Genomic DNA, 23,158 nt, shown 5'->3' with positions numbered 1-23,158 from the left:
AATGACATTTTAGAGAATTGTGTGTTTCCAATTTTGTGGCAACAGTTTGGGGAAGGCTGTTTTTTGTTTCAGCGTGACAATACCCCTGTGCACATAGCAAGCTCCATAAAGACATGGTTTGCCAAGATTGGTGTGGAAGAACTTGACTGGGTTGCACAGAGTCCTGACTTCAACTCCATCAAACACCTTTGGGATGAATTGGAAAGCTGATTGCGAGCCAGGCCTTCTTGCCCAACCTCACTGATGCTCTTGTTGCTGAATAGGAGTAAATCCCCTCAGCCATGTTCCAAAATCTAGTGAAAAGCCTTCCCAGAAGAGTGGAGGGTGTTATGGCAGCAAAGTGGGGACCAATGCCATATTAATGCCCATGGTTTAGGAATGAGACTTTCATCAAGCACATATGGGTGTGATGGTCAGGTGTCCACATACTTTTGGCCATGTAGTGTGTGTGTGTGTATATACACTACAATACATATGTATATTATATTATCACCAGGCACTTGGTCATTATGTTATATTTGTTCTGTGTGAATTAGTCTTTATAATCATTGTCACCACTTGCCTCATGTGATGAAATAGCTATTGACCTGTGGTAAATTGATGTTTTACTTTTATACCTATTTCTATCAATAAATAATGGAAAACATTATTGTGTATTTTTCCACCCCTCTATATCTATATAGAAACACAATTCATTTGTTTTAGTCATGTGGTAAAAATGTTAACACATTTTCTATGATACAATTTTGGCAATTATGAAGAACCTGTTGGACACCAGCATTTTATAATATCCATTACAACCATTCAAGTAACTAACAAATTTAGTTGAATCTGGAATGGCCTTTCAATTATTTCTGTTTCAAAATGTATGCCTTTATTTTATACAGTTTATCGAGAAGTGTAAGTTAATAAACAAATTACAGTGCCCATGTTAAAACCTTCATGACAGTGCTTTTGTTCTCTCAGTACTGTATTAAGTTAAATCAAATGTTTGGAATTTAACAGCTATTTGCCTTAGTGATGGTTTGTCTTAATAAAGAACTAATAAACTTGTGATATAATATATTGTTAAGAGTCATTTATTTGTCCTTTATTGTTTTAAATTGTACAATGAAAAATTATTCTTTATGCTTTACTTGCACCATTTGAATTTTTCTTGTTTTCACATTTCATCAAGAATGAAATATTCTGTTTTCCTAGGCATCTAATCCAGGTCAGTTTGAAAATGATGTAGAACTGTCATGGCAGAAAGGACAAACACCAGATTCCATATTTCATGCTGTGAGTTCACAACTGAGGAGTTGCATTAATTGTTCTATTTGTTTGTTTGTTTTTCAGTGAAAGTTATATTTAAAGGAATATTAGATATTCTTTAAGTTTAATTTAAAAATTTTATCCCTGTTTAATTGTTTTTTATTAGAATCTAATGTTCATACATTATTTGTGAAAACAGTTATTAAGGGAAAACATTGTTATTACAAACATATCCACTTCTTTTGGTACCAAATAAATACATTAGGTAAAAGCAGTTTTTCACATAATTAATCTGTTACTGTGAAATTGTTAGAAACACATCTATTTTCTTTTTATATTTATTTTTATGTTTCAACATGCAACCTCACCTAAACATCTATGCCAAAATTAGTTGATTAAAACATTTTGTTTTCAAACTGTTTCTTAGTGTGATTGTTCTGATTTTGGACATTATGAGAAACTTCTTTTGAGTTAGAAATCGCTTTTGGACTTAAACTGTTTATATTTCTTTTACTTCCCAGGGTCGGGTAGGAATAAACACTGACAGGCCAGATGAACCTTTAGTTGTCCATGGAAATATGAAGATTACTGGGCACATTATGCAACCTTCTGATGCCAGAGTCAAAACTAATACTACAGAGGTAGAGAGTGGGGTTGCTTTATTGTTGTAACCATTTTCTAAAAAATAAAACCACCAAAAACCACATATTTAAACTTTAAACATGTTTTATAGTAATGTGTCATAAGAATGAAGTTAGATAGCTTCATAATATAGCTGTACAAATTTAAAGGCAGCAGGAGATCTGTATGTCAAGATAGGCTTCCACATCCACTAAACTATTAAATATAATAAAAACAAACTCTCAGAACCAGCCCTTATCATTAAAATATTCATCAAGTGTTGCCTTAAACTCTCTTAAATATGCTGCTTCCATCACATCAGATGGTGATCTTATCTAAACGGTAGTTACCCTGTTAGAAAAATAAAACTTGTCTGTTTACCCTGCCAGAATTTATATTCTCTTGTTCTACCACTAAGTACATTGAAATCTATCAACTTCCTTGATAGTCAGATCTGACAAACTCTTCTTTTTCCTACAGTTAATACTTTCAGATATTATAATTTGTCTTTGTATGACAACCTTTCCATCCAAGGTATCTATGTAGTAGCTATTTTTTTAACCTTTTCCAACAATTTAGCAGCCTTCTTAAGGTAAGAAACCAAAACTGAACACAGTACACCAAATGTGGCCTAACCAATGACTTACATGCAATGAAATTATAACCTCTTTAGAAATGTATTTACTACTTATATATATATATACATCTTACAACCCTATTGGACTTAGTAACAGAACACTGGTTGGATGGCTTAAGATAGTGAGCAATCAGAACACCAAGATCGTCTTCTTTCATTAACACTGTTTAGATTAATCCTATGAAAATTATGCTCATGATTAAAATGTGCTTATTGTAATTAAAATCTATTTTCCATTTATTCCCCAACTCATTAAATAATATAAATTTTTGTGTAAATCAGCAATATCCTTCTCACAGCTAGCAACACCCAAGAACTTAATGTCAGCAGCACATTTAAGTATTTATTGACCTTCTTCAGTCATGTGATTGGTAAAACTCAAAAACACAAAACTCTTAATGTTACTGAGGTACTTTACTTATAGCAATAATCCAGTGTCACTGAAATACATTTATAACAACCCTATGATTTCTTACAACCAACTGATTTTCAATCCAATGACTCAATTTATAGGAATAATTTTTTAACAAGCCTTTAATGTTTCACCTTGTCATGTGTTTTTTCAAAATCCAGATACATCAAAGTCACACCCTTACCCTTATCTATAAATAGTAACCTCGTAAAACGATAACAAATGATTAGTAAGACACAACTTTACATTAATGAAATCACATTGATTTAACATAACAAAATTTTAAATTTTGTTAAATTACTTTCCAAAGCATTTTTATCAGATTTCCCAAAACTTTTCTCACCACTGGTGTAAGACTAATAGACTTATAATTATTATGACAATTTTTATCACCTCCCTTGAAAAGAAGAGTAGTTTAACCAACTTCCATTTCTCTGGCACCTGCCCATTACACTATGTAACAAAATATTTACTCTTTCTTGTTTCTGGGCATATTATGTTTTTCCCAATTGCTTATGCCTAAATTAAGTGGGAAAGACCTATTTTTCTCTTCAAACTTTGGTTTTGTGACCTTGGAGCATATAATGAAAACATGATGTTAGACTATATTTGGGGGCTGATACATGAAAGTGATTTGCATTACAGTTGCAAATCTCGAAAACTACTCACTTCTAAACATTTTTGTGTAACTTTATTATAAATACATGTAAATCTTGATTCATATGTTGTTTTATTCAGACCTTATGTAAATGAAAATGTGCAAATTTGACCATTTTTACATAGAAAATAGGTTAATTTCTAAATTTCATTATCCAGGTCACAAAAGCAAAGTTTGAAGGGAATAATTGCCATTTTTTGTACTTTTACAACATAAGCAATTAAAAATAACACATACTATCCAGGAACAAAATTCGTGTTACATAGTATTATTCAAGGACTTACAAAAAATATTAGTGAGTGGCTCACATATACAATCTGATATACAAAAAATATTATATGACCTTATCATTCTTTAAATTTTCCTGTTTTCCTAACAGGCTCAGAATTAATGCGATTATCTTGTCTGATTTTGTTTATATTTTGCAAATTTTCAGGATGAAGAATATTGCTTAAATCTTCATTGGTAGAATTTTAAAATAAAATATAATTTAATAACCCAATCATCTCATGAGCATTTGATACGAGCATTCTTTTATCACCCTTCAAAGGCTTTACTTCCATCCTAACATATTACTTACCTTTAATGTATTTAGAGAAATCCTTACTGTTAATTTCACATTTTCAACCAACTGCTTTTAATATACCATTTTTATATTTCCTGTTTGACCAGTTATCTTGATCTTCTGTAATTCTCTAATGTTTCCATTATACCAGTCAGTTTAAACTACTTAAACTTATTATGCTTTTATTTATTTTATCCTTTGTGAACCAACTTGGATCTTTATTTACAGCCACTCTTTTTTGTGTAAGGAACATGCCTATTTTGAATATTTCTAAATTTGATCAGTCTTAAATTAATTCAGTTGTTCAATTCAAAACACAATTCTTGTGATATCCCTTCAAAATTTGGTTGTTTTTTTAAAAATTTGTAACCAAATTCTTATTATTTCTTCTCTACATATGAATATAATATTTAATCTAAAAGGCAAATGATCGATTGCACCCAGTTGGCCCCTAATCTCCATCTTATCAGTCATTTCTGTATAAGTTAATAATAAATTTAAAATAGCATTGTTCCTAGTAGGCATCCTGACATGAACAGTTCCTTAGAAACCTTCTTTGTTTCACTTTATAAGCCTGAAATTCAAATATCCCAGGATTATAACTTTATTAATGTATGAATTCTTTATCTCACTTATTAATTTTATCAGTTCCATCTGGTGGTCTGTAAAAATTCCAGTTTAAAGTTCTCTTCCCTTATAACCTCTAACAGAAACCCAAAATAGATTCAACTTCACTGCTGGTAGCTTTTATATCCTCAGCTTGAACAAAACTGTACTCACATTTTGAATATAAAATCACTCCCCTCTCTTTTGTACTTTATTCCTAATAAATCTATAACTGTATTTCAAAGATATTTTTGTTATCAAAATTATATCCATTTAATCAGGTCTTTTTTTAAAGCCTCTCATTTTATTTCTCATACTTATAACTTTAACATAGTAATATTTTCATCTACCATTGAAACAACTTTTGTACTTTGTTCCTACATTATACTCTCCTCTACATAGTAGAAGTTAATGATAAATTGTTCCTAACCAGTTAATGAAGATCATGAAAAGTATCTGACAGTCTGTTTCCCTTCTGGTTTGGCCATAATGTTACCAAATTTATATCCCTGAAATTAAAATAACTGATAATTATGACCTCACTAATAGCTGAAACCTCAACCTTACTGTCGAGTTTCTTGTTAGTTTCACCTAACAAATTCCTACTAAAAGCCTTCTCCCACTGTATCCATTACAAGAAACCCAAATAGAGATATTTATCATCTGATATCATCAACTTCAACAGAAGGATCAATATAATTGCATAGGGTGGAAGATTTGGGAATTGGTTGAATACTTTTGTAGAACGTACCTATTTAGACCAGCTTGGAACTTCAGTGACACACCATCAATATATTATTAGGTTATTTTCAAACTGATGAATTAGAAACTTGTTAAGTGTTTATAAAAGTAATTTTATTTCTTTTTTTTCTTATAACAGTTGGATTCACGTGAACAGTTAAAGAATGTGTCAAATATGAGAGTTATCAGATTTCAGTACAGACCAGAATTTGCTCAGCAGGCTGGTTTGTCTGATGATGCTGTATCAGATACAGGAGTTATTGCTCAAGAGATAAGTTCCATCCTACCAGATGCTGTTAAGGAAGCAGGTGACATCAGTTTGCCAAATGGACAAACAATAGAAAACTTTCTTGTTGTGAACAAGGTACTACATTTATAGATAGTTATAACTTTATAAATAGTAAAAAGTGCTTCTTGCTTTTCTGATATATCATAGTTTATTCCATATATAAATATATATAGTTTTATAGTTTTTGTATATTACCAGGTCTTGAAAACTACTAAAAGTAATAAACCTGAAATAAAGCAGTAGCTATAATTTTTACAGCACTTTATTGCATGGTAGCCTTAGAAAAAAGTAATTTAATAAAATCCATATTATTGAAGTTTTCCAATATGAAATATCTTGATTGCTGGTTCACATATTTCCTTAAGTTAAATATAGAAAATGTTCATCATTTAAAAGAACATGTCTATATAATTTTAATGTAATAAACTAAAGAAACTTTGGTCTCATTTGAAGTTATTTTGTATATTTAGCTACACAGCTATTATTTATTTCACTAAGATTATTCAAAGTCATTAAATTAGTCTTGTTAAATCGTAGGAAAGAATTTTTATGGAGAATGTTGGTGCAGTGAAAGAACTTTGTAAGGTAACAGATAACTTGGAGACCAGAATTGATGAGCTAGAACGAATGAATCGGAAACTAAAAAATATTAAAAGGTTGGACAGTTTAAAGTCTACATCTAGTGGAAGTACAGTGACCAGGTTTGTTGCAGTATTTTCCTTATTTTAACTAAAACATCTTTTTTAAACATACAGCTATTTTTGTATTTATTAATTTTTTTAATGAAACCTCACAATGACACTTTATGGATATTGTTTGAAAACATTTTCACTAACCAAAATATTAGATATTTTCAAAGTTAAAAGCATGTTTAGTCTATTTTCTTGCTTATTAATAGTCGAAATTGAAAAAGGCTGCAGCAGTATCATTGATTACAAATATTGCTCTTGATCAAAAACTATATTTATTTATGATGAAACTTTGTAGAATGGACAGCAACTGCCTGTTGTGGAGACACAAGTGAAGAGGACGACATTTTGAAAGTCAACTTGAAGACAAAAGGTGGAAGACTTTTGAAACGTCTATCTCTACACTTGTGTCTCTACAACAGGCAGTTGCTATCCATTCTACAAAGTTTTATTATGAATACTTTAATAATCTGCCTAAACAATCTATCAAAGAATATATTTATTTATGTAAGAAATTAAAAAATAGTAAGTTATTAGTTAACTACAAATTTTGAATTGAAATTTTTTTAACTCTGGTAATTTCATTAGCTGAGCTTCATTTACTCATTTTAGGATTATATGTTTCTGAGTGTAGGCATTTAAAAATATTCTATATATTATGGAAATGTTGCCTAGTAGTTAGTGTTCTGGACTAGTAACTGAGTTCAAAACTCACTTATGCCTAGTCATTGTATTCTGTAGTAAGAAACTTTATCCACAGTTTGCTACAGTTTACCTAGTTGTAAAATGAATAAGTACCAGCTGACATATGGAGGTTAGCCATTGGTGGGCATTATCGTCCATTTGTGTCACAGGAAAAAAAGATTTAACTGGATACACAAGTATAAAAGAGTTATAATTTCACTATACAGATCACTGATTAAGCCATATTTGGAAATTTGTGTTTAATCTTGGGCCCTTTACTTTAGACAAGACACTATTTGGAAAGGTTTCAGAGAAGGGTTATTAGAATGGTGTCTAGAATAAAGTGGTTGTTGTATGTGGAAAGGCTGAAATCTCTGAAATCTTCACTTGAAAATAAGAAGAGTTAAGGGGGATCTAATAGAAGCGTTTAAAATTATAAAGATAATTAATAGTATTGATGCATTATTTTTTCATATTTATAACTGAGAGTACTAGGAATAGAGGGCACAAGTATAAGTTTTGGCAGGGCAGGAGTCATCTTCAGCTCAAACAAACAGTTTAACAGAGTGGTTGGCCTTTGGAATGGGTTGTCTTCAGATGTTGTGGAAACAGTTAATTTAAGTGAGTTTAAGAAAAAGCTTGATAATTATATTAATGATGAGGGCTGACTTTAAGATTTTTGTAAAATAATTATTAATTAATAGTTTTAGTTAAGAAGATGGAACAGCTGAGATGGACCAGTAAGTTCCACATTGTTCCGAAACATTATGTTATATAAAAGTAAGCTAATTAAGAATGAATCTTTTATAAAATTAACATGAAAAGGATAATCTTGTGAAACACTGTCCAAAAAAATTCTTAACAAATATATTAGTTAACAAATACAAACAGTATTGTTCACTCAGATTATTATTTTGTTACATAAATGTAACAATTTTTTAAAATAGATAAATAATATAAATAAAAATACGTGTATAGTTCATGTTCTTTTTAACCTTTTACATTTTAGCCGAGCAAGCAGCATCACAGCATCACAGAAATCTCACCGGCATCATCATCACAGGAAACAAAAAAGTCAGAATATTTGTTCTAATCGTTTTGTTCAAGGAACTATTATTGCATTGGTCCTAATTATGGCTTTCTGGTAAGTTAGTAGTTTGGAAACCACTAGAAAAAAGTTTTAAGAAGAACACAAACTGTATATCAAAAATATTATCATCATGTATATAAATATGGAGGAATGCTTTAGTTTTGAAATTATTATTAGCAAGTTGTGTACATGTTATAATATTTAGTTTGATGAATATTTATTAGAAATGATTATGTGTAGTAATTCTCTTTTATTCTTTTTACAAATGCAACCAACACATAAATAGATACTTTTAAAAGTAACTCACTGATGCTACAGTAATCTTTTTAACACAGGAATGTTACTCTCACGTTTCTTTATAAAAAAAACTATTTTTTAACTAAGCTGGCTTTTAAGACTATTATATGAAATAATATTTTAATAATTAAAAACTGCCTTTGTATTATATTCTTTAAGTTATGTATGATAAAAATAATTTTCTATTCAATAAATATGTTTGCTTTTTGTTCTTGTAGTACAGTCCTTATTATTAAAATGTTTAAATTCTCTTACATTACTGCTTCCACCCAATTTTAAGGTAGCACATTCCAAAGATCAGTCATCCTGTTAGAAATATAAAACTGGTTTTATCCTGCCAAGATTTATATCTGCATCCCCTAGTCCTACTATTCTTACCATTAAATACAAAAGAAATGATGCCCCACCACTACTGCCTTTTTTAAAAGAGAAAACAGCTTTGAAGATCTTAACCTATCCTTGTATGGAAACCTTCCACCCCAAGTAATAACCTAAGTATCCTTTGTTCGTTTCTCAATAATACAATGTCCTTTCTAAGGACATGAGCTCAAGAATGGCATACTCCCTCCATTGCCTAACTAATGCCCCATGCAATGACATTATAACCTCCTTTGTCTTGTACTAATATTTCTGTCAACACAATCTAGTTATTATGCAGGTAGCAATAACATACTGCTTGGTTGACTCAATAGACTGATTGACCAGAAACAAAGATTTTTCCATAACAGTGTTAAGATTATTTCTATCAAAATTATGCTTGTAATTGAAACTATGATAATTCACATGCATTACACTGCTTTTATGGTAGTTGAAAGCAACTTAACACTTATGGCTTAGCATGGCTAGGTGATTAGGTTGCTCAACTCACAATCTGAGGATTGCAGGCTTGTCACACCAAACATGCTTGCCCTTTCAGCTGTGGGGGCATTATAATATGATGGTCAGTCCCACTATTTATTGGTAAAAGAGTAGCCCAACAATTTGATGTGGGTAATGATGACTGGTTGCTGTCTCTCTAGTCTTTCACTGCTAAACTAGGGGCAGCTACTGCAGATATCCCTTGTGTAGCTTTACACAAAGAAAAAGACAAACAAACAACACCTAAGGCCTTAACATCATCACCAAATTTAAGTAATGTATTGATCATTTCTTCATCTATTTCAATAACAAATAACAGGCAACAAAATAGTAGCCCCTAATAGAGAAAGGGTTTGATAGTTTAAGTTCTGTCATTACAATAATACATGTGTGTAATTGGTTTTGTGTATTAAATTAAAAGTTGTCAGATTTTACACCTTGTGTGTTTACAAGGTACTAAAATCTACAGTATGCAAAAATATATACTGCTAAGTAACCATAAATTACTTAGTGAGAAACTAAAGTTATGGATTAAAGTTAAGGATTAAGGCATTAAAAATTGGTGAAACCAATGTACTTAACATATTATTTGTGACAAAAATGATATAAACTCCAAATGTTGTTTTATTTTCATGTTCATCTTATTCTGCCCATTTCAGGTTTCTGATCAGAGATAATAAAAAATAACATTTCAAATCCAAGATGCAAATTGTAGTACTTATGCCTGAGAGTCAATTGATAAATCATTGGAAGTTTCACTGTATGGAACTTGACAAAATATATATATATATATTTCTCTGTATTTGAAATTATCACATTAATTAACATAAAATTAGTTGTTATTTATAATTGTAAATTTAATGGCTTTATATTAGGAGAAAGAGTTACATTTCTTAAATCAGGGCAGTTTTCTTACATCACATAATTTTTTCTTATTTGTATCTATTTTCTTTGTGAATCTATAACTTATATCCCTCAGTCTACAGTCTTGCAACACTGAAATCTATGGTTTGATTTCTTGCAGTGGACACAGCAGATAGTGCAATGTGGCTTTGCTATAAAACACACACATATGCACCCATGATAATTCATTTTATTAAAATGTTTATACATGAGATTGATAGATCAGTTCAAGTATTGATTTAATAATAATATTGTCTCTTTTCCTTACGTCAACTAACAACCATTAACCTGATTTTGTTCTTCAGTAAATTATGTATTTCTCTCCTTTCTGCTTGAACAGTCTTGTAGCAATGGCAACCCTGTATATTCTTGAATGGCAAAAAAGACATAGTTCTGAAGAGAAAGCTAGAGTGGATATTTCAATGTAAGTAAAGAGCTAACATCTAAAAGACTAGTGCATAAATTCAAAACTAGACAAAATATCTTTTCTATATCACCAGATTTAATTGTTAAATTTTGATGAAATATTTATGTATCAAACATATATGAAACAGCTACTTTTTAAATTTGAAGAAATAATTATTTATTAAATTTTGATCAAACAGTTATCTGTTAACCCTATGAGTGCAGGTGTGTGTCAATGTGCACATTCCATGACACCTTACAGAGTGTCATTCAAAGCTATTAACTATTAATTTTACTCAACATTGTTGATTTAGCAATATTTTGTTGTAGAGGAGATTAAATAACAGATCCAGTAAATGTGGATACAGAAAAACTAATGTAGATATAGATTTTGGAAATCCTAGAGGTTGTGCAAATGCAATGATCAAAATACACACAAATATTTGTATTCTTCACATGAAAATCACCTTTCATTCTGACTTGTCAGAGTGTGAGTCAGATTCATAGACTTGAGTGCAAATATTTCTGTAATGTCTGATTTTTTATGTACAACAGATACGTAAATTTTACTAAAACCTTATCACCTTTCATGTAAAGACGTAAATTTGGAATTACAGTAAACATTCCTTTCATATTACAGAATCAATGCACTTGACCAATTTACACATTCATTTTAAGTTTGATGAAACAGTAATAACAAATATGCAAATGCATTAATACATAAGTATCATATATTCGTGCAATGTGAAATCTCTTAATTTCTCATTCACCTTAACACACTCTTAATACAACTAGCTGATCTTTTGCAAAGGTATTAATAAAAATTTCGTGCTTTTTTATTAATGCTATTTTGTACAATGAAAAACATGTTATGTTGTTCATTCATTATTTAAATTTCCAAACTGATTAAAATTATTAATGGCACAGTTCAGTATTATATAAAAATACAGTTGAAAATAAGAGGATAATTAATTGGTAAGCATAATTCAAATAACCCTTCTAATATGTTTCCAAACTGCATCTTTCAAGTAGTTGTGTATCATTTATTTAAAGGGTGTATCAGACATGTATATACCTTATGTCTTGTAAATTTAGTTTATCACATACACCTTAGTAATAATAATAGTCTTGCCATTTATACCATATGTCTGGGATAAGATTAATTTGAAATTGGAGGAATTCCTTTCACCGCACAAAGATATAAAGGTGAAATTTAAATAATTTCAACTGTTTAATAAAAAAAAAGCCTACATGAAAAACTCAAACCAACCCAGAGATTTTCAGGTAATTTTATAGGGATTAAGCTATTGTGTTATGTAGTGTTTTTTTCTGTGATCCTACAGAAGTAATTGAAGAAGTATTTAAATCTGATTAACTAGATATGGGCATTGTAATATTTATGATTCTGCCAATATGCTATTTTTATGCTCTTAGTGTATTTTGTAAAGTAATGCTTCATTATAACACTTCCATTGGAAGTCATGTGCAATGTAGGCAGGGGAAGGTTATAACCAACAAATCAAGAACACACTCATGTTGAACAAGTACAAATTCTACAAACTAGTAGAGCAATCAATTAAATAAAATAACTGTTTGTTTATATGGGTAAAACAGATATAAAAACATAAATAAGATAAAATAAAATAATATAAAATAGCATTTGAATGCAAACTTTGCAGTGTTTCAGAAACGAAGCACACTTATGTTAAATTGTTTCCTTAAAGTGTCTCATATTTTTGTCTGATTAATATGGTGTAAAGCCTCTTACCAAATCAGTTTCACCTGTAACCAATTTGTCAACCTTTGAGTCACCTCCACAGAGTTAAACCATTTATTCTTTAATGATGCCATTTATTACCAGATGAATGGAATCTCTACTGAGACCAACAATAGCCAACAGTTTTTTAAGCTATCATGAATACTAAACTTTCCATGTCACTTTAACCTGTTGACTGCCAGGTATTTCAGCTGCTACAATACAACTCTAATGCTTCTTCATTTCATAACTTTTTCGTGACGCCATTTTGGATCGAAAGTGAAACAATTTGTAAGTAGGTCAAATGCATGCATGGTGCTGACATCTAGCGTTGAAGTTAGGTATTATTGAGAACGAATTAACTCGTCCGTGGCACTGTGTTACCGATCGGCTTGGACAAGATATCTCGTCTATGGCACTGAACAGTTTAAACCTGTCCTTTCTTGCTATTTTAACTTTCAAAGGAGATTAATGAATAAGTGATACTATCTGTAGGATAAGTAGATATAGGAATAAAATCTAATTAGAATTAAATATGGTATCTTTTGTTGTTCTATTTTGGAAACATTAAAACTCAGGATTTTATAAATAAAAAGCATTCTGTAAGCCATATATTTTCCAACTGGATATCACTTTAAATTGGAAGTTATTTTAATTCATTCGAAAAATAGCTGGCCATATATTAGGTAGTTTATGTATACTATTTAATGATAAAAACTCCAAGCAGTTTATCTAATTTGGAATTACAGTATCTCTTTAAGTCCTAATTCTTTTTTTATATTTTTATCCTTTTCATCAAAATTATTTTTTGTGAACTCTAAAATTGCTTTCTTAAACTTTTGTAACTTAGAGATGATATGACAGAATTTGAATGTAGATCAAGCTGGCAATATTTTTCTCATTTGACAACAAAACTCCAATTTTAAAGTTTTACAAGTTACATCATCCATAATTGCTATGGCCTAGGTTTTAACACAGCAAAGAAATGAATGAGCTGATATATGTTTTGAATGATAAAAATCATTATTATAGAATAGAACCAAACCTTCCTCAAACTGAAATAGTTTTGTGTCAGAACTTCTCTTTAACCTATTACTGTTACTAGCTGTTACATGGTAATGTATACACATAAATGGAGTGATATCATTTTTAATGACAATGTTTTATTATTTTCAGGTACACTCATGGTGCTCCACTGTACAACCATTCTGTGGCACCACAGAAAATATTCTTTTCCATTCAGCCTCCATCATCACAAAATCCTTTTCCATCTCATGGTAATAATGCTTCAGGATTATAGGGCCTTATAATACGTGTTTCAAGGTTTAAAACATTTCATGTCTCTAAAATGTATTATTATTATTTGTAGATGTAACCTTAATATAATAGCTTCAGTTCTTTATTAGCATTAATTTTTCTCTTTCAACATGTTGGCTCCACCAGTCCACCAGTGAGTTATTTTCTTTCTAAACAGCCACTTATTGGCTGGAACACAATGGCTACATATACACTCTCCCTAAAACAAATTAACTGTAAAATGACTAGTAGGACCCTCAAAAGTATCAGCAAAATAGGCTTGGGAGCTAACATGTTAAAGAAGCAAAATTTATTAACACACAAAATGCTATTGCTTAGTTCTTTAAGTATATTTTTATCCAATATTCATATGTCATTGTCAGCCCATTTCAAGTAAAGTTATGTGGTATAAATGGATTTTAGAAATTATGAATATACTATGCAAAGAACTTAAACTGAAGTCAAGTTAAAATTGGGAGACAAGCTTATGGAAGTGAGTAAACAATTGAGAACTTATTAAATGATTCCCATTCTCTAGCACTTCAATTTTACCTATATAATGGGCACAAATCCACCCATTCCTCACCCCAACAATTGGTTAAAATTGTAAGGAATTATTTAAAAATATTTTCCAGACTGCCTAAAATTAACAACACCCTCCTCAGTGTCACTATTAGTTTTTTGTAATTTAAGAAAAGGAAAACCATTACAAGTAATAGAAACTTTAGAATATGAACATTTGATGTTACTGATGCATTTTTTATATCTTTCAGCTACAGATTTATCCAGTACACTTCAACAAGATGTCACCTCTGTACCAACGTATTATCCTATGACACCAAATGACAGAAGGAGCCGACAACCTATAGGGCTTCCAACAATTTGCTCGAAGGCAAGCTTTTCCCCAGATAATTGTCCACTGATATGTTGTGATCTTGAACCTGGAATCAAATCAGATAATGCAGAAATTACCTTTCCAACAGCAAACAAACCAACAGATTCTATTTATGGGAGACAACTTCATGAACAACGTTCTTTAAGTAAGATGTTCTCAATTTAAAAATATATGGTAACTATAAATACAAAATGTATATGCAAGTATATACAAGATAGGTTTAAAATCTTAAGTTTTATTCTATATTGTGTTAACGTTAGTTCATCTATGAAATCGTTTTTCTCTCCTAAAACTTTATTTATAAATCTTTATTTATTGGCAGGTTAACAAATTGTGTGCTTTACATGTTTGTTTGGAAATAAATAAAGTTGTTAATATTTGCTAAGATGTTTACATAATGTAGCTCAATTGTTTTATTTTTCTAAACTAAGTATGTGTCTAAACTAATATGGCTAATGTAACAATAAATATAACATTTTATTATAATTGATCTGATGATGATGGATTTGTTAAGATAGTGTATTTATTAATTTACCTCACTTTAATACAATAAATACAAGAATATATTTTTTACACGAATATATTTACACAAAATAAAAATTGTATGCATTAGATAAGTAATTGTACTTTTACTGTTAATACTGTCAATTGTGATTAAATCATTTTTAAATTTTATAATACGTTTCGGAAATGTTCATGTTATTTTTGGAAGTAATGTTTCAACTGAGAAAAAAGTTGCTACATACTTTTTAATTTTATTTTCCTGATATATTGTATTCATGTATCAAACTTCAACCCATTGACATGTTGTATTCAAGTTACTAAATAACTCGGAAGAAAAATTACTTTGCATAGAGATGTGAGCCTAAGCCTACTGAAACTGATTGGAAAATTACAAAATGTTTCATCAGTTCTTATTCTCTAGCACCTGAAGCTTACAATTATTGGTTCATAAAGGATAGACAAATCACAAGAGGCCATTTCATAGCATTTCATATAATGGCTTGAATTAAACACTTTTAAGTATGATATGGGATTCAAATTTCATATATGTTTTTTTCAAGTCAGTATTTGGAAGAGCTATGATTAAACATTGATGCTTCCAACCCCTCAGTTGAAAAACAGTGCAATAGCTGGAGAGGTTGTACATTTTCAAGAGTGAGGTTGCCCCCACAAGTAATTTAAGCACAGATTCCCATAATGCCTCAAATAAAGAATACTTTGCTTAGTATTGCACTCATCCTTTTATGTTTTTTAACTAAAGAGCCTTCTTTAGTTTGAAACTTCACAGTTGAATGAATTAGAGCCATAAGAAGAATGCACCAAGTTATATTAGTTCCACATCACTCCAATAAAAGCATTAAAATGTGTTGTGGTTTTTAATATAAATATTTCAACCACTTCAATAACAAAAGAAAAAAGTGAAATATACCTTTCACAATCAAACTGTAACATCCATGCACTGTTGCTCTGTCAGTTAGGACCTGCTTAACTAAGACTTGAGTCAGCAAGTTTTGAATAATATTTGTTTTGGTTTAATCATAGTATTAGTGTGTCCAACAGGATGTTGAAGCTACATTTTTTAAGCTCAGGAGTTACAAACGGTGGCATAAAAATGGTGTTTGTAATTTTATTAGCCATGCTTTTATTGAAGGCCTATTTATTTCACAATTTGAAGAAACCACCCCTTGTCAAGTATCTTTCACTTGTAAATTACCATAGTTTCAATAAGTATAGTGTGTACAGCATGTTAAGGATTATTGTTTAATAACATCATACTTTTTGTTTTTTTTATTAATGGCTATTTTTTAAAATATTTTACTTTTATTTTAGAATAATCTTATGCTTTTTTTATTATCCATTAAGTTTTTATACTTAGAAATATGTTAAATGATGTTTGGTTCTTACGTTTAAAGATTTGGCATGTTTTATAGTTAATTGATTTCATCATTAGTTAATAATCTCATTAATATAAGTTTTCTGACTTATCACTAGGTAATTAAATTTGTCATTAAATTTATATTATCAATAGTAATTTTTGAAATGGATTTTTAAATACAGTTTGTAAGGTTTATATGATTAACATATAAACAATGTTTCTCTTCTTAAAATTATTGATCTCAATTTTTAAGGCCATTTTTTATTTCATAATAAGTGTATTTATTTCTAGATTTTAATAATACTGCTGTGGCAACCAATAGGAGTGACCATGTGACTCTCTCTAGTAATATGGCAACCAATAGGAGTGACAATGTGACTCCCTCTAGTGATATCACCTTCTCACAAACCAGGAAGAATGTTGAAAAATCATCACCTGTGTATACAAATAGGCTTGTTAGCCTTTCAACCAGTAATGAAGTGAATAATGAGTTGAACCAGAATCCTTTCAGTGCTAGCAGAGATGGTAGTACTCATTCAAATGTTATGCCTCAGCAAAATTCAGATCATAATTCTGATATTGATATTGATGAAATATCAGTGAGACATAAAGTCAATCCCAAAACAATACTGATAGAAAAAAGGAACTCAAGAGCTCATCCTGTTTCCTCCAGTAATCCACACAAGCATTCAAAAAGAGAAAGAACCAGTGATGTTGTGAGGTTTACCTCTAAACCACATGACCATAAAAGTAAGTTACTTTATAAATATATACAAAGACATATTGGAAGATATGTAGGTAGATATTATAACACTCTTATCCTATTTTTATTGACAATTATTTACATCAGTGTAGTAGAAAACCTCAAGCCTAAGAATATGAAAACTACAAACTTTTTACTGGCAAGAATAGCTGAAATTTGGTTCAATGAAAACATTGCTCATTAAGGTATTAAAGACGTGTTAGAAAATACATCAGAGATCAAAACTTCACTGACCTTCTTTTTTAACATTCTGTATGAACGTTTGCAGTACTTACAAAACACTTAGTCACTGATATATGAAATGACAGTAGGCTAGCTTTACTTTCTATTTGTGCAGGTAACATTAATGTTTAGGAAAACAGATCATATGGAATTATTTTTTAGATTTTTTAATATTATTTTATGTTTCATATGTAGAATAGATATAGTTTGTAAATGTGAATGGTTTACAATTGTACAAGAGACTGTGATTGTCATACCAAATCTGTTTGATAATGTAACATGTATATGTATATACTAATATAGTCAACTATACATTACAATATAGAAAAAATGGTCTTCAAATGAGACCCGAAACTCAAGCACTTTAATCTCCTGAAGAAGAATAGTGAACTATTTGAAAGCACTGAAGTTTTGGGTCTTGTTTGAAAGCCATTACACTTTTTTTATGTGATTCTGTGTGCTAACTTCTAAATCATAATTTAGAAGAAATGCTTTCTACTGTCTGTAGAAACAGAACATAATGTATTAGTTTTCTATCAGAATGTATGTTGAAAGTTCATAAAATTGCTATTATGTAATACTACAGTAACCAAAAATTGTCAGTAGAAAGATATGAGTATTACAGAAGAAAAAAGCAAGTAGTAAGTGAAGACAGCCACAGTAAATAGAATTCAGCAATATCTATCTGGGATCTTGAGCATGTTCAGCTTTTAATGAAAATAACAGAAATTATTTTCATAATTAAAAATTCTTGAAAAGTAAGCATGATGTAACAGTGACTGATGAACTTGGTTATTTACAAATTTAGTTATTTTTTAATAAAATTATAATACCACACATACCATTTTTATACCATAATGAATCATCAACTACACGTGAGCTTATTTTTACTCTCTATCAAATACAAGAAATAGTTTGTTTTATCCATGATGTTCCTATCTCTAGCAGAGCTTACCTGTTCTTCTTATCTGTATTTATAATCTTGATGTAATCTTTCTACACAAAATATTAATTCCATTTTTTGCACAAGCTCTTCCTGAGCTAGTGGTTAATGCTAGCCAGACTGTGGATCCTAAGGTCCATGGTTCACATTCTGTTGTCACAGACAAGTTCCATTATTTGATTAAAGTAGATAAGTGGTTGGGGTTGGCTGTCATCCCTCTAGTCTATCACTTCAAAGTTAGGAATACTTAGTGCAGATAGCTCTTATGTAGCTTTACATGGATATCCAAAGAAAACCACTCCAAACCTTTTTCTTTTTTGGTGGGTTGTTAAAATGTTTATTTTTTAACTCTTATCCAGTATGAGATATCTGTCACATTTTGATGATGATGGCAAGTTATAAAATATTAGCCCAGTTTATGGTTTTGCTTTAAAAGCTGTGTAGCATTTTAAGGTAAATATTTTGTACATAATAAGCTAAAAAGAAGTTTTACGGTATATAATATAGCAATTGTAAGTTCCATATTCTTATAACTCTCAGATTTTCTGTATTATCTATAACTTAGGTCAGCTTTCTGAGCTGGTAAACAGTGTGAGTTTTATCAGGCTTCTAGAGCTTAATGCTACACTTGGACTTGAATACTGCTTGGATCAGTGTACTAATGGCCCTTGGTACGTCTACGATGTTCCAGTTTCTCGTTACATGACTTTGGATTATGTGACCCTGCAGTTTAAGTATGTTACTTTTTCATTATTTTTGAGCAATTTATAATAAATCTTTGGATCATCTACTAAGTTTGAATAAATAAGAAAACTTGATATATTCAGTTATTATTGAATTACATTTAATGACTATTTCTGGGTTATATCTGATACACTATAACTTAATTAAACAAAATTACAATAAGAAATATGTAAGCTAAATACAGTGGTAAGTAGTGAATTAAACATCAAAATGAATGATAATATAATCAGAAGTGTTGGAACCGGGGGTACTGTAGCATCCACTCTTTTATGTATTTGGCTTATATAGGAACTATAAATTATATTATTATATTAATTTTTTACTTTAATGTTTTCTCTTAGTTTGACACAGAGCATGCTCATGGAATTATGTACATTTGAAGAACCAAAAAGCTGCGTGAATGTGAAATCTAGTTCTTCATCTCGGCAGGAAGGGAATGCCCGCTCTTTTCTGGTAACTTTTTGTCATGTATTGTACCTAAATTACATGGTCATAATAGTAATATTTCAAATATAAATTTTGTTAGGCATGGCAATAAGACATTTTAGTATTGAACCAGTATTGATGAAGAAGTTTTAGTTTAAAACGTTAAAAATTTTTTTTAAGGTACCTAACTGTTTCTGTGATTCCATATATCCTGTTGGCATGTATAAAAATTAGAAAAGATTAAATCACTGTTTTTTTTATCATGACAAAATATAAAAGTTAAAGTCAAATGGAATACAAATTAAATTAAATGAATATAATATGAATAAAAATAATTATTGAATTTATACACAAAATGAAATGGTAATAAAATAGATCAAAACTAAATATTAACAATGAAACTTCTTAGCTTTCTTTCTAAGCGAAGAGTTCAAAGAGTTAATATTTCACCCATTTTTGGTTGGAAATGTACTGAAATCTAATTTTATGTGTCATTCCAATATAAGATGATTAGAGAAGCTATTATGGCTTGTTAGAAGTGAATCAAATGCATATAAATGTATATTTGTAAATTATAAATATTATCCAATATGTTTTAATAATATTTAATTGCATTATATTAAGAAAGAGACTTACCTTGTTAAAGTATAGTAATAAATTAGTTACATTTTACAAAAACATTTATGTCAGCATAATACTAGCTTTGTTTAAACACACACATTTAGTGAAAGATGAACATGCTTAAAAGATTTCGATTTGTTTGCCCCTTTGCTCCTTTGAGGTTAACTAAACTAATTTTTAAATAGTTTATTTTAATAGCCATATAGTTCAAAAATACTCTGAACAATTTTCACATATTAATTTAATAGCTTATAATGGAGGTATTATTTAGATCATGGGAGATTTATGAACACTTCAATGTTTTGGCTAACTAAAAGAATAAGCATAGTATATTCTATAACTGTGTAAAGCAATGCACTTAAGCTTACCAAAGTAATTGAACAATTCTCCATTGTCAATTGCCTTTTTAAAATGAGTCAGTAAGAGGTCACGTGAAACTACAACAGAGAGAGTATCTTTAGAAATTTCTCATAATGCCTCAAGTAAACACTGTTTTTCTCAGCCTTACATCATAAATGTATAAAGTAGAGGCAACACCAGACAATAGGGAAAGATTTGCATGTCAAGGAATCAAAGTAATTCTAATGTACATCAACGAGTACAAAAATTGTGTAATTAAGCCTATTTGTACTTGGCTGGTGTAATATAGCATTTAATAAAAAACAGAAATAAAAAAGAAGGAAAATGTGAAATAAAAATTCCACACAAATTAATCAAAATTTCAAACTATTTTTTTATGGATCATTCAACAATTTTTATGATTTTTATTTTAGGAGGGAAACCCATCTTGGACCCTTCCAGTTGGACTGTATTTCAGAAGCACCTATAGATTTCGTATTCTTACCAAAAGAGTGAATGCAAGGGTAAGTGTTGCAAAACAGTAGATTATAAATGAGGTCACCTGGCCCACGTAGACTTTTCACAATTTAATTTAAGACCTTATTTAATTTATAAACAGTTATATGTAAGTTCCTTCTAAATTCTTTTAATTCAAGTGTATGCATTGATGTTACACTTCTGAATACATCGTTTTGTAGGCTTTGCTTTCAGTTTGGATGTTTGTATTGTTTTTTTACTGTAGTTTGAAGTCATGTTATGAGTGCCAAGTTTGAGCAGTATAAAATACAAGTTAGGTAAGACTAAATGATTATTAATCTTATTGTTTAATTGTGCATTATTATTTAATTGGATCAATTAGTCCAGTTTTGAAATATTAAGTTTCTATTCTCCACAAAGTATTAAGAATACACCAAGCAGAGCAAAAGAAATTAGCAAGTGAAAACCATGCTAAAGAATTGGTTACTGGAAAGTTTAGAAACAGTAAATACCTAGAATTTTGTTTTGGTAATTAAAACTGTGATAGTACCTTGTTTTGTGTACGTAATGTAACATACACACTTGTAATAAGATCTACTGTGAACTTGATTAGGCCTATCAGTGAATATTAGTTAAATTATAATTAAATAATAATATTTCATTACCCATTATTAGACTAGACAATTCGTTCTTCTTTTTCCTGAATTATTCAGAAGAACCTGCCTAACAAGTTGATCTGTTACAATAATATAGTTCAAATCAAAGTTAATTTGTAGCCTTTTCTGTGTTCATGGTACATCTCCATATTTGTGCATACTACAAGAGATGCTGCTTTCCAGACTATTAGCATAAATAACAAATAAAAAGATCCCTGAAGTGCACCATCAGTCATCTGTCCCAGTTTGACACTTTTCCATTTGTAGTTGTTCTTTGTTTACTTGATGCTTCTAAACATTCCTAACTATCACATAAGAATTCAACTTACAAATTAGTATTTTGTGAAACACCATATTAATGGCCTCATGACAATTATGGTGTACTCATTCCCAAAAGTAGAATTGTCTAAAAAAATGCAAATGAGAACCTTTTATAGAAAGTCTATTTGTTATTATTGGTTAAATCTAAGCTCTTGAATAATTAAATCTTGAGTCCATACAATATACTTAATGAACTTTGCTATAAAAAGATGATTACACTTTACAAAGTCATGGTATTAGAACATCAGAAACCCAAAGATGTGTGGTTTGTGTCCCAGTACAGTGAAATGCAGCACTTTGAGGATGTGGGTGTGATATGAGAGTGATGGTCAAATCACAAAGAGTGATCTCACTATTCAATTAATGTAACCCAAGTTGGAAGTTGATGCTGTTTGTTAACTGTCTTTATTTCAGTATCTCATTCAAAAATTAAAGATCTGAAGCACTGATAATCTCTACAACGTTTGGTGAAAATATTTGAAATAAACAAAACCATGTCATCTTGCATCATAGGAGACCTCTCACATCAGTTTTATATTTTAATTCGTACATAATAAATATATTCAGGATTTAGGATTGTTTTTTTCCAACATCAACAAATGGAACTGAACCCATGTTTTGTAAATACTGCATAAAAAAGTAGAGTTATAACCAGTGGTAATCTAAGTAATAATGAACATTTATAAACTACAAATTGTTCAGAAACCTTTGCTGAAAATGACCTTGTAACAAATAGGGTAGAAGAGGTATGCCCTCCATGCTTTTTTCTTTAGAGAACCTACATTATTATTTAATACCAGCTAAGTTAGCTAGTTTATTATGTTTTTCTAAGAGCATTATTAACAAGTGTGTCATACTGATAAATTAATCATAATCACCTGTAGGTACTTGTAACTGGTACTTAATACCAAAGTTATTGATGTGATTTTGTTTCTTTTGAATTTTGAGCAAAGCTACATGAGGGCTATCTGAGTTAGCCATCCCTAATTTGCAGTGTAAGACTATCACCTACCACCAACTCTTGGGCTAGAACAGAACTTATTGATTTGTTTGTGAGTTAACACTAAATGTTTCCTTTAATTGCCAGACATTATTCACCATGGTCTAAAAT

The 23,158-nt window shown here is 30.0% G+C and overlaps 1 protein-coding gene across 11 annotated transcripts in view; it reads left to right on the top strand.

The window, feature by feature from the left end:
- Positions 1–23,158, top strand: part of LOC143247371 (myelin regulatory factor-like) — a 351,121-nt gene that overhangs the window by 323,202 nt on the left and 4,761 nt on the right. For all 11 annotated transcript variants that reach the window (XM_076495348.1, XM_076495341.1, XM_076495347.1 and 8 more), the window contains 12 exons: positions 1,201–1,281; positions 1,776–1,895; positions 5,634–5,858; positions 6,321–6,484; positions 8,166–8,300; positions 10,645–10,728; positions 13,642–13,742; positions 14,535–14,801; positions 16,827–17,285; positions 19,029–19,197; positions 19,549–19,660; positions 21,028–21,117. In XM_076495348.1, coding sequence (XP_076351463.1) covers positions 1,201–1,281; positions 1,776–1,895; positions 5,634–5,858; positions 6,321–6,484; positions 8,166–8,300; positions 10,645–10,728; positions 13,642–13,742; positions 14,535–14,801; positions 16,827–17,285; positions 19,029–19,197; positions 19,549–19,660; positions 21,028–21,117 — 2,007 coding nt within the window. The remainder of the gene's footprint in view (positions 1–1,200; positions 1,282–1,775; positions 1,896–5,633; positions 5,859–6,320; positions 6,485–8,165; positions 8,301–10,644; positions 10,729–13,641; positions 13,743–14,534; positions 14,802–16,826; positions 17,286–19,028; positions 19,198–19,548; positions 19,661–21,027; positions 21,118–23,158) is intronic.

This window comes from Tachypleus tridentatus, chromosome 3 (assembly GCF_004210375.1).
Source record: "Tachypleus tridentatus isolate NWPU-2018 chromosome 3, ASM421037v1, whole genome shotgun sequence".
NCBI classification, from domain to species: Eukaryota; Metazoa; Arthropoda; class Merostomata; order Xiphosura; family Limulidae; genus Tachypleus; species Tachypleus tridentatus.
The sequence above is the reverse complement of the archived record's forward strand: the minus strand, read 5'-3'. Positions and strand labels throughout refer to the sequence as shown.